Source organism: Nannospalax galili, unplaced genomic scaffold (assembly GCF_000622305.1).
Source record: "Nannospalax galili isolate Female #2095 unplaced genomic scaffold, S.galili_v1.0 scaffold433, whole genome shotgun sequence".
Taxonomy (NCBI): Eukaryota; Metazoa; Chordata; class Mammalia; order Rodentia; family Spalacidae; genus Nannospalax; species Nannospalax galili.
Window position 1 is genome coordinate 9810934 of NW_008338715.1, and position 17017 is coordinate 9827950.

General features: G+C 44.5%; 1 protein-coding gene across 6 annotated transcripts in view; it reads right to left on the reverse strand.

Annotated features, from left to right (window-relative positions):
* Positions 1-437: 437 nt before the first annotated feature.
* Kiaa1211 (KIAA1211 ortholog) overlaps positions 438-17017 on the reverse strand; it is a 271096-nt gene continuing 254516 nt past the window's right edge. For all 6 annotated transcript variants that reach the window (XM_029563600.1, XM_008833300.3, XM_029563598.1 and 3 more), the window contains 4 exons: positions 13006-15796; positions 7123-7313; positions 5925-6090; positions 438-3290 (listed from right to left, as the gene is read on the reverse strand). In XM_029563600.1, coding sequence (XP_029419460.1) covers positions 3130-3290; positions 5925-6090; positions 7123-7313; positions 13006-15796 — 3309 coding nt within the window. In that variant the 3' untranslated portion in view covers positions 438-3129. The remainder of the gene's footprint in view (positions 3291-5924; positions 6091-7122; positions 7314-13005; positions 15797-17017) is intronic.

Below are 17017 nucleotides of genomic sequence, written 5' to 3' on the forward strand. Positions count from 1 at the left end.
CACTGCCAGGACAACAGCCTGGTGAAAAACTGTGATGTGGGCCGGGACACAGAAGCAGAAATAATGAATGCCTAAAGTCACATATATCAACTCAAAACTATATATTTGTTATTCTACGTGGGTACTTTTGCTCTCTTAAACATATTAAATAAGGACCTGAGGATATACCTTAGTGGTTGAATGCTTAGTGGTTGAATGAACAAGGCGCTGGGTTCAAGTCCCAGCAAAACACACACAAATAAGAAACCGACCACTCACACCCAATTTAGAATTGAGTAAACATTTACCCATTCATTACTTTTCTCCAAGATAACCTCCTGAAAAAATATAATTAAGTGCCATAAAAAACATCTTGAGTTTTTCCTGTTCATGCAAAGCTTTGTGAGTCCGAAGACTGCTCATGGATAGCCATGGAGGTCAGTAACTTCAACTGAGAAAGGAAATTCAGTGCCAAGATCTTGTCAGCATTTTTTTATTGAAAGATCTTTTCCCTTCAATAATGGACATCTTACATTCAAACTTTATACAACCAAAATCTCAAAATAATATTAAAATCACACTAAGGAATTTGAATGAAGTCACTACTTAACTTTGCTCTTGGTAAAAATATTGCAAGACACTTGTAGCTAAATGTTGCTGCTTTAAAATAAGCAAACTAAACATCACAAGAAGAGACGATGAACACATAACTATAGATTTGTAGATAAGTGGCTAAATGATAATTCGATGGTAATAATGTTCATATAAGGAACAATTGCACTTGAAACATTTTTAAAGTAAACAAAAAACTCTAGTTTCATATGTAAGTCTATGAACAAAGGTTAATCACCTATAACATTGCCAGGAGAAGTGTGTTTAAGTTTTTTTTTAAATGCTTGTATATTCAATATAGCAGTCATTCATTTAAATAAAAGTCTTGAACTTTTTTTTTTTTTCACAGAATTTCCCCAGAGTTTGTTGCTCGGAAAAGACTGCAACACAACTAAAGCAAAATAACACTTCATTGGTATTTAGTGCAAATTTGGGGTGGTCTGTAAATGAAATGTTAACCATGAACCCTTTAGAAGTTCTTAGCGGTTACTACAAAGACTGCCCTTTCCTCTTCAAGACTGAGGGATATTTTTCACTAAGCAGTTACTTGTACCATGCATAGGCTCGTGGTATTGAGCCAACACAGGGTCATCTGCTGTTCTTGATCATCTTATTTCTGTATGATTCCTGCCATTACAGGATGAAAGAAAAAGTCAATTTGGAAGAATCACTGTAGCAGTGTAATTCCAGGGCTCTGAATGGAAAGTTTCCCATTAAAAAGTATTATATCAGCGAAGAAATCACTGAACTAACAACTATCTACATATAAGATTTAGAAATGAGTATCGGTGTGAAAACGTGCAGTGGAATAATGATTGCTTACAGTAGCAGTAAAAAATGTTACATTGATTCTTAACAGTCTGAAGGTCCAGTATATATAATATTAAGTCCAACTTGCAATAGTACAGCTATCCACTTGACCACACATGCCAGCTGCTTAATGAAGCTGAGCCATTGTTTCTAGAGAGAAAATGGTTTGTATATGGTAAACATAATCCTGTCATCCTGTAAGCTAGACAGAACAACAGCACATTGCATATTGAGTAAAAGCACAAAGCAAAGTTCTGATGGATGTTATAAAACATTAGTGTGGAAGAAAAAAGGATGTAATTCCCCCTGCACTGGGCAAAGAATCTGCACCTATATTTTGGAGTAAGAATTTAAGAAAAAGGGAAATATGCCAACATCCTGAAATACATAGTGCCAGTCGGTGTGTGGGAGTCTGCTGATATGTCTCGTTTCATGTAAAGCAAATGGAGAGAAAGAAAATACATGTGGCTTTGAAACTGCCAAGTCCCTTCCTTATGTGCACACGTGTGATTAAAAAGGCCACTTAAATTCTGAGATGCTTTTAAAGGTAGCAAGGTGAATGCTCTAAATTTTAAATGCTTCAGAATATCTGACTCTGAATTATTCAATTACAGTAAAGAAATTTTTGCAGGAAGTCCTTTGTACAAATAAGCTACAAATCTTGGTTTCTTGTTAATTTTCCCTAAAGGCCAAAGGGAATTTTTAGACATGTAATGTCAACACCATAAAATATTTTACATAAATGGCTAATTTGGGTGGTAGTTTTATTATTTTCCTGACTTACTATTGCATCTTTGGGTAAATAACCCTTCTCTTCATACTGTGACACACTATATTACACCAGAATCTTAACCTTTGGGTTATATCAGAATTCATCTGAAGAGTTTTTTTCTAAATATATATTCTAAGCTGTGTATTCACAGGACCTGGGAGGAGGCCTGGAAAGCAGGCAGGACAGCACAGGAGCCACTGTACTAGATGGAGATTCTCAGAGGCAGAAAGAAAACTTAAAAGTTCACAGAATTTCCTTCATCAGATCAAATGAAAGCTTTCCTCAGGAGCCAGCTAGGGCAAATGCTCCATGTGTCTTTCAAGAGGGTTCCGGTATGGAAGGGCTCTCATTAGCTGATCATTCCATGATGCCAGGGAGTGTAAGTGTGAGTGGATTTTCCCTTTAAATTATAGCTTTAGGGTGCGGAAAAATTCATGAAAACCAGACATAGGCACAGAGCTGGGAACCAGACTTCTCCTTATTTTCCAGTTACTGCATTTGGGAGAGTGACATTGTGTTTCACCTCTCTGTGAGCCTGTCGCCATTAACATATGCAAACATGGCAGGGTAGTGTTTTGATAGAAAAGAGAAAAGGAAAACAAAACCATGACAAAGATTGGCAAAAGTACACATTCTGAAGTGGGGTGTGTGTGCGTGTGTGGAAGGCCATGGAACAAGCATGGCAGGCTCTCCTGAGGAGCTCTTCTGCAGATTTTGCCTCATGTGGTCCCTAGGACGAAACTGTCTCTTGAGAACTAGGGGGAGCTCAAGGCACCAGAACCCAGGGTTGTGCAAATACACTCTTTACAATAAACATCACCAGTTCAGTTTCTAAACATTATTTTGGAGCCTGTAAAACATGCTTCTTTTTCCTAGCTTGGTTTCTTTACCGCATATAAAAAATAAATAAATAAAAAGGGCAAGAACTGGCCACAGAAATGGATAAGAGTCCTTCTTTACTTAATAATTTGTGGACAGTCACTCCAGGCCTTTGCTTTTCTTTTGGCCAAAGCCAGCCAGGCTGGTTCCGTGGACACAGGGGCGGCATCTGGGGTGGAGAACCTCTTGGTGACTTCTTTCACCAGCGGAGCCGGGGGAGCAGAATCTGAGATCTCCACTGGGTTTTGTTTGGAAGGGGAAGAGAAAGAAATGAGAACCACATTAAAAACAAACATTTTATTAGCAGAATTATATATACTTCTATGCATGAAATGATGTTTGGAAAAAAATATGTATTACAGAACAGCTAAATCTGGCTGATGTGTTGTTCACAAAGTGAAGTGAGAACATCTGAGTACTCGGCATTTTTCAAGAACATAAGTTATTAACTAGTCATTGTTACATCTCGAACTTGCCTGAAATTTTGTATCCATTAGCAAACATCTCCCCAGTTCCCTCTTCAGGACCACGTTTTGATTTATTAGAGGTATGAGATTCAAGCCAGGCACGGTGGTACATGCCTGTAATCCCAGCACTTGGGGGTTAAAGGCAGGTTTATGAGCTCAATGAAGTTCTAAAGCCAACTGGAACTACATAGCAGGTCTGTAGATACAAGTTATGCCTGCATGATACCAAGAACTAAAGGCAAGTTTTGTGATTCTAGACCTACAGCCAGTAATCTAAAGAAATGGATTGGCTAGCAGTTTGGTTGATTAGAGCACCTTGTTTTTGGAGGGAGGAGTGGGGCAGAGGCAGAGTCTCATGTAGCCCAGGATGGCCTTGCTATATGGCTGAAGATTGCCGTGGACTCCTGATCCTCTTGTCTCCACCTCCCAAGTGCTGGAGACTAGAAGTGTGAGCCTCCATGCCTGGCAGTTTGGTGAGATTAATAGCTGGCTACCTCTTCAACAAAGCATCTTCTTCCACTGGAGCCCCAAGGTGAAGCCATGGATTCTGCCAGGTGTCATGACTGTAGTCTTGTCTAATAATTCCTTTGAATTCTATCACTTCTTTTTGAGACAGTCTCACATGGTAGCCCAGGCTGTCCTCAAACTCATGGTAATCCTCCTGACTCAGTCTCCCAAGTGCTAGAATGACAGGCCACCATGCCCAGTTACCCTGCTCACTTTCTCTACTAGAGTGCTCAGGCTTCTGTGAAAGGATTCTCTGTAAGAATCTTAGGTTCAGAGAGCTTGCATCTTTAGTGCCTGTGAGCAAGGCCATGTGTCCAGAACTCAGGAAATACTGACTGAAAAGATCCTTCACAAAAGGCTTGCTTAGTGAGGTGGTGCCATTCTGAGTTGTGATAATCCTTTGGTAGTTGCAGTCAGGCAGAGGAAGGAATGACTCGTAGACTTGGGAGCTGCCAGTTTATTTTGAAAGAAGTTGTCAGTCTAATGTCTAAAACCCTTAATTCCTGTACATAAGGTCAAACAAAGAATGCCTAGAGGTTCTAGAGAAATCTCAGAGTCCTAAGGTGGTTTTGTAATATAAGGGACTCACTTCCATCCCCACCTTAAGTAGTAAATACATTTTCAATACTGAGACCTTTATATTTCCAGACCTCAGCAGCAGGTAGCCAAGACATGGGGAAGCTGTGGTTGGGACTTGGATACTGCAATGGTTTGAGCATGTCCCTTCAAAGTTCATGTGTAGGAACCTTAGTTCCTTTGTGTGGCAGTGTTGGGAGGCAGAAGCCTAGTGGTATGTGCTTGGGCCACAAGTATATTAATGCTTTTCTCACACAGAGGCTGGCTACCATATGAGTTTACCTACTTTTTCTCTCTTCCTTGTGTACCCACTTGCTTATCCACTTTCTAACATGAGTTTAAGAACTCAGGTGGTACAGGGCTTTTATCAGATCTCTGTGAGTTTGAAGCCAGCCTGGTCTACATAGTGAGTTCCAGGTCAACCAGGGCACAGTGAGAACTCCGTCTCAACAATAAAAACTCTACTTTTTATAAATTACCTGTCTTGGGAATTCTGTTATACCAGTTGAACACGTACTAACATAGACATGCCCTCTGGGGAACAGTGGAGAGATGTGCTCTGTTGGTTCCTGGGAGTGCACTGTTCAGATTCATCCAGCCTCCGTGTTGATAAGGAAATAGTCGGCAACTACTGGATCATTTTAGTCTTTACATCTTTTATGAGCGACTGTTGTTAATTAAGGACACAGTGCTGAGAAAGCTTACTCTGTAACGTCAGATAATTGGCAATTTACTACTGGAATCACAGCAGTGGGAATGCCTGGCCCATCTGAGCATAGTCACTAGGACATAGAGAAGCAGCTTCCACTTCCATCCAGACATAGAGGCCCAGGGAGTGGATTTTACACCTTTATCTCAACTTTTACTTTCAAATGGAACAGGACCAAATCTACTTCTCAGCTGAGGCTTGTTCCACTTCAATTTACCTAAACTATCCCCATCTTCCCCAATCCTAGGTATTGGTGATGCCTATTACTGTCTTGTTAAATGTTTGTAAATTTACTGAGCCATTTGCTGTCATGTTAGCACTTTCATCCATTAGCTATGGTCTAAAAGTATTTATACCATGAACGGTAGCCGATGCTATACATCAGAGATCTTTACACTTCCAGAAAACCTGTCAAGATTTTCCCATATCACCACTGACAGCTGGGGAGTTCCTAGTATTCTTCATCAGTGTCAAAGTTTATGGATGGGGTTGTAAGAAAGCCTGTGCTCTGTGATGTCTAAGATATTGTGCTAGCTACCACAGTGCAAGAAATGAAGCATGCACTTTGGGAACCCTGTAACTAAAGGTAAAGAAGAGTGGACCTGCTCTCTACCTGTCACTGATGTAGGAAGGGTGTTGGCCTTTTTCAGCTGGTCTCTGCGCTGGAGCCTGGACACTGCAGTTTCAGGCTTCTTCTCTTCTGCTGGCTCAGCTGTAGACTTGTGCAGGGAGCCTGCTCTGCTGACATGGCTGCTTCCAGGCTGTGGACTGACACTGACCTGCATGTGCAGAGACAGAGAAAGCATCTTTTCAGTCTATGACATGGAAAAACTGACTGACCTTGCAGACCTGAGGGTGTCTACCTGTCAGCTCTAACTTCTGTGCCCCAAGGAGGGCCTGGACTGTGCTTGTGAGCAGTGTGCTCAAGCTAGACCTCCAGTGAGGAACAGCTCAGTGCCAACATACCACCGAGGGAGCACTGCTTTCCAAGAAGAGCCCTATCAAGCTGATTATAAAATTATGTCACAGAACAAGGCTCCTGATAGCCTCTCTGCCCACTGCTCAAACTCACTTTCATATTTCTCATATATAGTAGTCTCCCCTATTTAACTAGGACATAGTCTAATATCCTAGTGGAATGTCCAAAACTCCGAATGTATTATGTTTCACCTTTACAACAAAGGAAGTACTTTACAGCTTCTCTTTGGCTGATGTCCATAACCAGTATCATTACTCTCACACTTTGGGGCCATTCTTAAGAAAAACAGGGGTAATGGCAAACCAAACAGTGTGACTGCAACAGAAGATCTGGCAACCAAAATGTCTACCCAGTGACTTCCGGGTTTGAGTATATACAGTGTGGATACTGGACAAAGAGGGAGGATTCAGGCCCCATCAGGGATGGAATGGGATGACATGTGCGTTCATCCCACAGAACAGCTATTTAAAGCTTAGGAACTGTTAATTCTGGAATTTTCTGTTTAATATTTTTAGATCATGGTTGGCCTCAAGTAATTGAAACAATGGAAAGTGGACCCTCAAGATAGAGGGGACACTACTGTAACTGCTGTGCCTGTAGACTGCAGCTGCGAACATATCAGAGATTCCTTCAAATCAGGTTCACCTAGGAGCATAATGAAACTAAATCAAATGTTATACTGAAAATGCTTCCCTGATTTTATAGGTGGCCAGTTTACATCTCTGCCCTGCATAACCTCCAGTTAGCATCTTTAAAAAAATTCTTATGGCCTAGAGAAGAGCTAAGCTTAGGATGACAAAATTAAAAACGGCAAAAAAGAGCAGCTACTCACATTTTCTCTGGAGAGCTTTTCTGCCTGTTTGGCGTCCCGCGCTTGCTTCCTCTCCTCTCGAGTTGCTTGCTGCTCACGAAACCCCTTTTGCTTTTGCAGTGCTAATGTTATCCACAGTGGCTGGGCAGTTTCAACTTTCTCCATGAGTTTGGAGCCATCTAAGGAGTGCCTGCTCTGAAGCACAGGCTTCTCTATGGAGGAAAAAGACAATGCAGCGATTAGCAGTTAATTTAACTCCTGTCTCTGTAAAGCTCAGGACATATTAATAGGCTTATGAAATCTATGCTGCTGTTCAAGGGATTCCACTGGGTGGGAAGCAAACATCTTTGATTAACAGAAAAACGGGCATTTCTCTTGCCTAGAAATAGAATTACTTTACAAGAAAATAAAATCTCCAGTGTGACAAAAATTCATATTTACAGGAGACAGGAGATCTGGGTACATGGTTCATTGCTTTAGTGAGATTTACTTTTAGCAATGGAAGCTTTCTTCCCAAACAACATCTTATATGTAACCCCAATGCTTGCAAAACAAAAAAGAGGTGCTGCTTTCTTAATTCAGCTGCTTGAGGGCAAGGCTCCAAGGAATACAGTAAGAACTCCCATCACTGTCAACCAATACTCGCATCTGAAAATTAGTCCATAGTAAACAAGGTGAGTTCAAGGCCAGCCTGGACTACATAACAAGACCTTATCTCAACAAACAAAACAAAAAACAGATCCTGGTACTTAGAATATTTAGAACAGTGCTTGGCATATACTAATCACTTCACAAAAGTGAGTGGTAACTATTATTTATGCCTATGACAAAAGTCCCCTTTCTTTTCCCTTAGGTAAAAAACACATACTTTCAGAGATAATTGTTCTAGTATTGAATTTTTGACTATCTCAAAAGAAAAGGACTCACTATATTCCTGTTCTTTAGGAATCCAACAGAAGCTTACACTTCAATAGTGTAGACTCTTAACCACCGGGTGGTATGGGGCGGGGGGCTCTCAGTCAACTGGGCTTGAAAGTACACTCCAGGATAAGGAGAAAAGACTAAATGATGAGACAAGCTGGAGTCAAGAATTCAAGCCAAAATCATGGCAGTTTCTGCCTTTTCTTTTCTCTTACAGCAATGAAGAAGTGCAGAAACCAGAAGTCCAACCAGAGTGAAACAAAATAACAAAGCAAAGACAAGATTTGGTTATTGGCAAAACTGAGAAGATGAATGCTCATTGGTTAACTAGAATACAGCAACAAAAAGGGAATCTAAATAATTAAAGGAGTTCTGGAAGCATGATGTAGAGATCAGATTCAGTCATAGATAGCTGAGTCCACTACAAAGGCAGGCCAGTGCCTGAAACATCTCTGCCATGTTTTCACACTAGGAGCACAGAGGAGGTATATTGCCATTATTTAATGAAGCTGACAGACAGATTCCTGCCACTTCCATGCAAGGCATCAAAGATGACAAGCTCATCCATGCCAAAGAGTGTATATTTAGGACCTTTAAAACCTGAGGAGCTTCAAAACCCGGGCAGCTTTCACATTATATGAAGGGGGAATTCAGACCCTACAACATTTGTATCTTACCATTTATTTCCTAAAAACAGAAAATAAGAAATTGGTTTTTAGGGAAAAGAGAAAGCTTTTATTTCCTGAGAATACCAGTTTGACTAGAACGGCCTAGAATTATGGACCAGATTTTAAAAGAGCAAGGATAAAGGCCTAATTGGTCTGGCTGACAGAATCATAAACAAGACATTAAAATTGGATTCTTGTTGAGCCTCAGCCAAAGAGTTCCCAAAAGCCTGTGACAAAATAATCACACATCGTCCCATATTCTAAAGTACAGGACCACCTACTAGGAACTGGCAATGAAGCGGACAGTCACTTCTAGGACATGGCAAAATTAAGAGAGATGCTGAAGAAGCCAGACTGGAGAGTTTCTTTGGTGACCTCACTGGCCTTGGCTTCCAGAAGACAGATAGATTATTGTAAATCAATAATCTCTGACAAAGGGTATGAATGGCCTACATAATGTGTAAGACAACTTATTGGGGTGAAGAAATTATGATAATTTCTATTTATCTACTTAAAAAAAGATTTAATTATCTGTGTGCATACTGTACGTGGGTATGTGCACATGAATGCAGGTGCCAAAAGAGGCCAGAGGTGCCAGATCCCCCTGGAGCTGGAGTTATAAACAGTTGTGAGCCAACTGATACAGGTACTGAGAACTGAACTTGGGTCCTCTGGAAGTCACTGTATGTGCTCTTAACCACTAAGCCATCTCTCTAGTAACCAAAGACAGTGTATAATACTTAAAGACTCCCTAGGGAAGCAGAAGCTGTGAGGGCTAGCAGTTCTCTTCTCACTTTTAGCATATTGGGAAGTTCTATAATCAGGTGAATATATGGAATAGTCACCTCCTTTTAACTACATGACCCTTTATAAGATGGGAAAATGGTGTAAAAAAACCTCTATAAATTTAATTTACTATTAATAACGCAAGTATCACTGGGCATGGTGGTGCATGCCTTTTAATCCCAGTGCTTAGGAGGCAGAGGTAGGCAGATTTTTGTGTTTGAGGACAGCCTGGTCTATATAAGGAGTTCTAGGCCAGCTAAGATTACATAGTGAAACCCCATAAAAAAAAAAAAAAAACAGAAAGAAAGAAAATAGCCGAAGTGACAAGCTCTTTGCCCACTATGTTATGAAGAAATCAGACAAGTTAGCCAAAGAAAATAAAGTGGCATCATGATTTGCAAAACAGATGGACATTAGCCCAGAGGAACCTTGTACCAGGTGTAGATGTCTCAGGTGTTTCAGCTGATGGTGCTACATATGAACGGAAAGTCTGTGCTTAACATTTTATAGGGTGTTCAGACAAATTTGGTCAGCCCTGGCCTACAGTAGTTGACTAGCAAAGCTCCGGTAAAGGGAAGCAGCGACTAAAACAGATAACCCCTTGCTTTCTGTCAAAAATTCAAAAGGAATCTGAAAACTCAAAATCTAAATACTGGGGAGGAAAACAGAGCATCAATAGTTTGAGAGAGAAAATGAGCTTTCCTTCCTGGAGGAGGGATAAGGCCAGTGACAGAGCAGACTAGGCTGAGAGGGACTCTGCAGATACCTTGAAAGCCAATGCCACAAAAGGTAAAATCAAAACTGAAAATGAGCTTCTCTAGCAATAAACAGGATGAACAGAAACGACTATGGAGGGAGAAAAAAAAAAAACAAAACTACAGGCTGTTATGGATCATTTAAAAAGAACTTGTTGCCCAGATGTGGTGGTACATGCCTTTAATGCCAGCACTTGGGAGACAGAGGCAGAGGCAGGCAGATCACTTTGAGTTCAAGGCCAGCCTGAACTATATAGCGAATTCCAGACCAGCTTAGCTACAGGGAGACTCTGTTTCAAAAAGACCAAAGAAAAGGACTTGTCTTTTCTCCATCTTCCAGGAATTCACCAAAAAGGAAGAGGGAAAGTGAGGCACCCTATGCATGTTCTCTGGATCATTCCTTTGGCCAAATACATATGAATGTACGAGATGAGTGATATTGTAGACACCAAGGGAATGGGTACTGCCCCAAAAGGAATGCCATATAAACTAACATAAGACTGCCGGAGTCTGCGGTGTTACCCAGCATGCTGTTGGCACTGTTGCAAACAAGCAAATTAAAGGCAAGATTCTTACCAAGAGAATTAATGTGCATATTGAACATGTTAAGGGCTCTAAGAGTAGACAAGGCTTCCTGAAATGAGTGAAAGAAAATCTCAAAAAAAGAAGGAAGTTGAAGAGAAAAGTGCCTAGATTCAACTGCAGCGCCAGCCAGCTCCACCCAGAGAAGCACTTTGCTAGAATTATTGGAAATGAACTGGAGCTGCTGGCTGCTGGAGCCCATCCCCATAGACAGTAACAACAGCAGCAGCAACAAAAGACCTTTAAAGTGTAAAATTGATAAAAAACAAAAGGACTTACTGATATCATGTTGTGCCCTGCTCAAAGTTACTACATACTGGGTAAAACAGGAGCCTTCAGTCTGTGACTTGCCCTAGGTCACTTCATTCTATAAATAGCCTTAGCTCCATTTTGAGTGCAAACACAGAAGCAGGATGACTCTGCATCTCACAGCACATGTAGACATTACCATCTGTCCAGTACTACCCATGAGGCACAGTCCAAGAACTTACTCCTAAAATTTAAAAGATACCACCTGTAAACTTATCACAGTAGACTTGGAACACATGAGCCCATGAGCACATAAAAACCTTATCAGAGGGACTGGAGAGAGATGGCTCAGAGGTCAAGAGCACTAGCTGCTCTTATAGAGGACCCTGGTCCGGTTCCCAGCACCCACAGAGTGGCTAACAACTGTCCATAACTCCAGTTCCAGGGAAATCCGACGTCCTCTTTGGACCTCCTCTGGCATTGCATGACATGGGTGCACTTATATACATGCAGGCAATATACCCACACAAATAATATAAAAAATTATATCTAAAGTTATATATATATCTGTATCTATATATCTATATCTATATCCATCTATATATATATACATATATAAAGACTGGGCCTGAGAAATTATAGATGAAGAATTTATACCCTCACCTACACCTCACAAAGAAGACACCTAACCTCTCCATGGTCTAGCACCTCACTTCTACAGCTCCACTCAACCTGGAGACCTACTTTACTCCTGAGACTGGCACAGCTCAGCACCTCCAGCAGTTCTCCTACTGGTTTATCAGTGTCTTATCTAAACTTTGCAGTGGTTCTCTACACATCTATCAGCTCTCTGCCTTCTAGAAAGGCTTCTTTGAACTTGTTGAACTCTGTTGAGGTAGCCATTCTTTCTCTCATTCTGTGTGTACGCGTGTGTGTGTGTGTGTGTTGCTCATGTGCACATGTGTATTTACTGTGTAATGTGTGACATGAAAGTTAATATTGGTAATTAAGGTTCAAATAAAATAATTTGTGTTTGCCAATGGCCAGCAAACAAGGAAAATGTAAAGGCTGCCAACACAGGCAGAGCTTGTAAATTTATTGTTAATCACTGTACTCTGACATTGTAGGAAGTCACAAACATGTTGTCTATGTTTCTAGCACAGCATACTTGCAACTGTACTCTCTGGTCTTCCATAAAGCTCTGAACACAAGCAACCAAACCAACACTTTTCAGAAAACAAAAATCACCCCAAACCTAAACATTTAAACAAAAGAGAAACAATCACTCCCTAAAAAACTTAAGCAGAGAATTTCTCTGGGAAGCTTCCTGGGTCATGCCCCATACTATATCTCCTACTTTCATGCAAAGCATAAGAAAGATAGTTGAGCATTCTTAGGAGGCACAAAAGTCAACTCAATTGCCCATTTAGCTACTTCCAGTGTTTAGCAGGAAGAGGCAAAGACAACCTGCCTCTTCCTACTAACTGAACCAGGGTCCTTTAAGTGCTCCTCTGAAATTTCCATAGGGGATTTCACAATGCAAGTCAGCACACTGTGGTGAGAAGAATGGGAGACTGCATGTGCACTGCATTTTACACACACTGAGTCAAGGCCAGTGATACAGAGAGGATCTGCAGGCTGAAGCCCTGACCTCTCACCTTCTTGCAGCAGCTGCCCAGATAGATAGGAAACTCCACTTTCGATTATCACTACAGGTTCCTCAAAATAGCTAATGATGCCTTTGATAGTTGGGACTGCATTTCAATTCAAGTTCAATTCAATTTATAAAAATATAAAGGGACCAATTTGGGGTAAGCTTGCCTGGGGAGTGGCAAACCCATCTCTAATTATCCAAGATGCTCCCAGGGTCAGCTCCTGGGGCTCTCTCCGGCACTTTGGGCACCTCCGGTGAAGCACCGACCTTCCATCCTGCGGCTACTTACCTTTTCTCCCTGTTTCAGGAATCAGGGAAGATCTCTCTTGCTGGCTGGCAGACAGAGTTGGTGAAGCAGGTTTCTTTTCTGACACCTCTTCCTCCTCATCCCTCCTTTTCTGGTCCTCTAAGGGTGATGGTGAAGGTGGCTGGTTAACACTGCTCTCCTGGCCCTCCTTGGAAGGCTCACTGGTGAGCTCTGGGTCTGGTTTCACAGCCCGCCTGGTGGGCAGGTCTACCAGGTAGGGCCTGCTCAGTCTGGAGAGTGGGGATGAAGGTGGAGTCTGGCCGGTGGGTTTGGGAGCCAGGGCTGGCTTGGGCATCAGTGGCATTTTGCTTGCTGCCTTGTGCTCTGGAGCTGGGACCTGGCTGCTGACTGGTGAGGGCCCTGGTTGGGCTACAAAAACAGAATGACTGCCAGGACTTTCAGCAGAGTCCCTCTGAGGGGCTGAGGCTTGCTTTCTCTCCTGGAGGAGGGATGGGCCATGCCTGAGGGTCACAGCCTCCGGCTCTTTTTTCTCTCCATGAGTGCTCCCAGCTGCCGGGGTCCCCCCATCCACACTGTCTCCCATGCTGCTGTGCCTTTTCTTCTTCTTCTGTTCCACCTGTTGGTCCCAGTGGAAGCGGAGGGAGTAGTTGGTCCTTCTCAGTTTTATTCCAAAGGGGGAGGCCTTTTCCTCACTCCCTGGCATCACGAGGTCTGGCTTTACTACACCACTCTCGCCATCCAAACTGGTGAACTCTGTGTCAGCCGTACCTTTCTGCGGAGAAGGCAGGCCTGGAACAAGGAAAGACGGAAGGTCTTTGGCAAATTTGCATCCATCAGAGGTGTCTGCTGGCTCCCGGCGCAGCTCGGGACTCTTGCGGGGCTCCGGAGGCCCGGCAATCGGTGGCTGGGGTGCCGTCTCTTCTCCGGGTGCTGGCCCCGGCTTTTTTCTGATACTTTCAGCTTCCGGGTTCTGTTTGGGGGTCTCAGCGCCGCTGTCTGAGAATTTCTGCCTGGCGGACATGATCGAGAACTTGGCGTTGACTGGCAGGGTCCTGCGCAGATTCCCCCGGGAGTCGCACCTCGCCCGGGTTGCAGGCTCGTCCCCGGTTCTGGCCGGGTCTCTGTCGCCGCGCGGGTCGCCGTCTGCGTTCTTCAGAATTCGGGAGCGGATGGAAGCCCACTCGGCCAGCGCGGCCGCACTGCTCGGCGATTCCGGGTGAGGCCTGGCCTTACTGCCGCTGGCCCGCGGCTCGACGGCGCGGACGTCCGCGGGCCGCTTTTCTTCTGCCAGGCCCAGGAGAGACTTGCACGCCGTGTCCTTGATCTGGCTCAGGTTGACCGCAGGGCCGCAGAGCTGCGCTCCGGTGACGAGGATGGCGGTGTGCGGGATGCTCAGCGCAGACGGCAGGGAGTGCGGGGCCGGGCCTGCTCCGGGCACCTGCGGCTCCTGCGCCGCGGGGACCAAGCCCGCGTCCTTGGCGGGCGTCACGGGGCTCAGGTTGACTTTGGGGAAGAGAATCTGCCTCCCTCCCGAGGACACCTGGAACGTGTAGGGCCGGGGCATGGTCTGCCGCTCCTCCACCTCCTGCCACCTCAGCTCCTCCACCTTTCTGTCCTGGTCCGCAGCCGCGGCTTCCTTCCTCCCATCGGGCGTTTCCTCCGTCTGCCATTCTTGCTGCTCAGGATTGTCTATTTTGCCGGCTTCTCTCCCTCCCTCGTCTACAACATCCTCGTCCAAACCTCCCCTCTTTCCAGTCCGCTCGCCGGCCTGCTGGGTGGGTTGCTTCAGCTCCTCCTCGCTTTGTCTTTGCAGTCTGGGTTGCAGGCTTTCGTGCTCCTCTAGCTTCTCCTCCAGGTCGTTCTGCAGTGGGCTCCGAAGGTCGGCGTCGTCCTCTGTCTGGGGCTGACTTTCTTCCTCTGGACTCTGCGGGGCTTTCCCACGCTCCTCCGCTTCCTGCCGCCCCAGCGCCTCCATCTCCCACCTTTTCAGCTCTTCCCTGCGTTTGGCATCCTCCTCCTGCTCCCGCTGTCGGTTCAGTTCCTCCAGCCGCCTCCGCTCCTCCTCCTGCTTCCTCAATCCCTCCAGTCGCTTTCTCTCCTCCTCCTCCTCCTGCTGCCACAACTCCTCCAGTAGCTTTTTCGCCTCCTCCTCCTCCTGCTGCCTCAACTCCTCCAGTAGCCTTTTCGCCTCCTCCTCCTCCTGCTTTTGCCTCAACTCCTCCATCCGCTTTCTCTCTGCCTCCAACTCCTCTTGCTGCCTCTGCGCCTCCAGCAGCCTCCTGGCCTCCTCCTCCTGAGCACACTGCCTCAGTTCCTCCAGCCGCTCCGCCTCTTCCAGCACACGCCTGCGCTCTTCGACCCTCAGATGCTCTGGGTCTTCAGGTTCTCTTGGTGCTTGGTCTCTGCCATGCGGCTCCTCCACACCTGCCTGCTGTCCTTCTCCTGGCGGTGCCTTGCCTACCTCTAGCTGCAGTTGGGCCTCCCCACCTTCCTCTTCCTCCTCCTCCTCCTTCTCCTCCTCCTCCTCCTCCTCCTCCTCCTCTAGGAGCTCCTGCCTGCAGTTCTCCCAAAGCCTCCTCTCCAGTGCCTGCAGCCTCTGCTCTTCCAGGCGTCTCCTCTCAGCTGCTTCGGCCTTTTGCCTTTTGCATTTGGCTTCAAGTTCTTGCCAATATTCTTCTTGGAGTCTTTTGTCTTCCTGGGAATCCAAAGGCTGTGATTCCTCTTCAGGACAAGTGTACTTGTCTTCTCCTGGCTGCCCATTCTGGTCCAGGGAGAACTGACCCTCAAAGCTACCTGGCTCGTTTTGTCGGTCCTAACACCAGGAAGGGAAATAGATAAGTCTTAACTTTTCTCACAGACAACCAAACTTTAATTCTCCCCAGTCACAGTGCAGGTAGCCCTCTTAATCTCAAATGAGATGTTCCCATGAACAGGCTTTCCAGTCCCCTGAGATGGTTCATTTTCATTTTCAACCTGACTAGACTTAGAATCTCCATGGAAACACATCTCTAGTAGTGTCTATGAGAGAGTGTTTCCAGAAAAGTTTAAATGATCTAGGAAGACCCCCCACCGAATGTGGGTGGCACCATTCCAAGTACTAAAAAGGTGAAAGCAAGCTGAGTACCAACCTTCATCTCTCTCTCTGCTTCCTGACTGTGTATGCAATGTGACTGCTGCCTCACACTCCTGCTGCCCTCTTCCTGGATATGATGGACTGTGCTGCTGAACAGTGAGCCAGTTAATTGGTAAAACCCTTCTGTGCTGGTTAGTTGTCAACTTCACATAAACTAGAGTCACCTGGGAGGAGGGAGCCTCGACTAAAGAATTTCCAAAATCAGACTGACCTATGGTCATGTCTGTGAGGCATTTTCTTAATTGCTAGTTGATATGGGAGGGCCCATCCCACTGTGGGCAGGTGGGCTTGGGCTATATAAGAAAGGTAGTTGAAGCAAGCCAGGGGAGCAGGCCAGTAAGTGGCCTTCCTCCATGGTCTCTGCTTCAGCTCCTGCCTGGGCTTCTCCCAATGACAGACTGCCAGCTGTAAGCCAAATAAACACTTTCCTCCCAAAGTTAGTTTTGGTCAGTATTTTATCACAGCAACAGAGATGCAAACTCTGACTTTCCTTAAGTTACTTTTATCAGATATTTTGTCACAGCAATGGGAAAAGTAACATACATACCCCTTTCCTGCCAGGTTTTGCTTTCTAGTTTCAGCTACCCAAGAGCAGCCAAATATTAAATTTTCAGGAACAAGTCATGTTTCAAATGAGTTTTGAATGTATGTTGTTATGATTATCCTATTTCATTATTGTTAATCCTTATTGTATGTAATTTATGAAATTAAACTTTATAAGTATGTATGTATAGGATAAAATTATATATATATATATATAGAGAGAGAGAGAGAGAGAGAGAGAGAGAAAGAGAGAGAGAGAGAGCTGGGTGTGGTGGGCCCACCTTTAATCCCAGTACTGGGGGAGAAGATAGAAGGGACCCTGGGGCTTGCTGGCAAGTGAGCTTCATATTCAGAGAG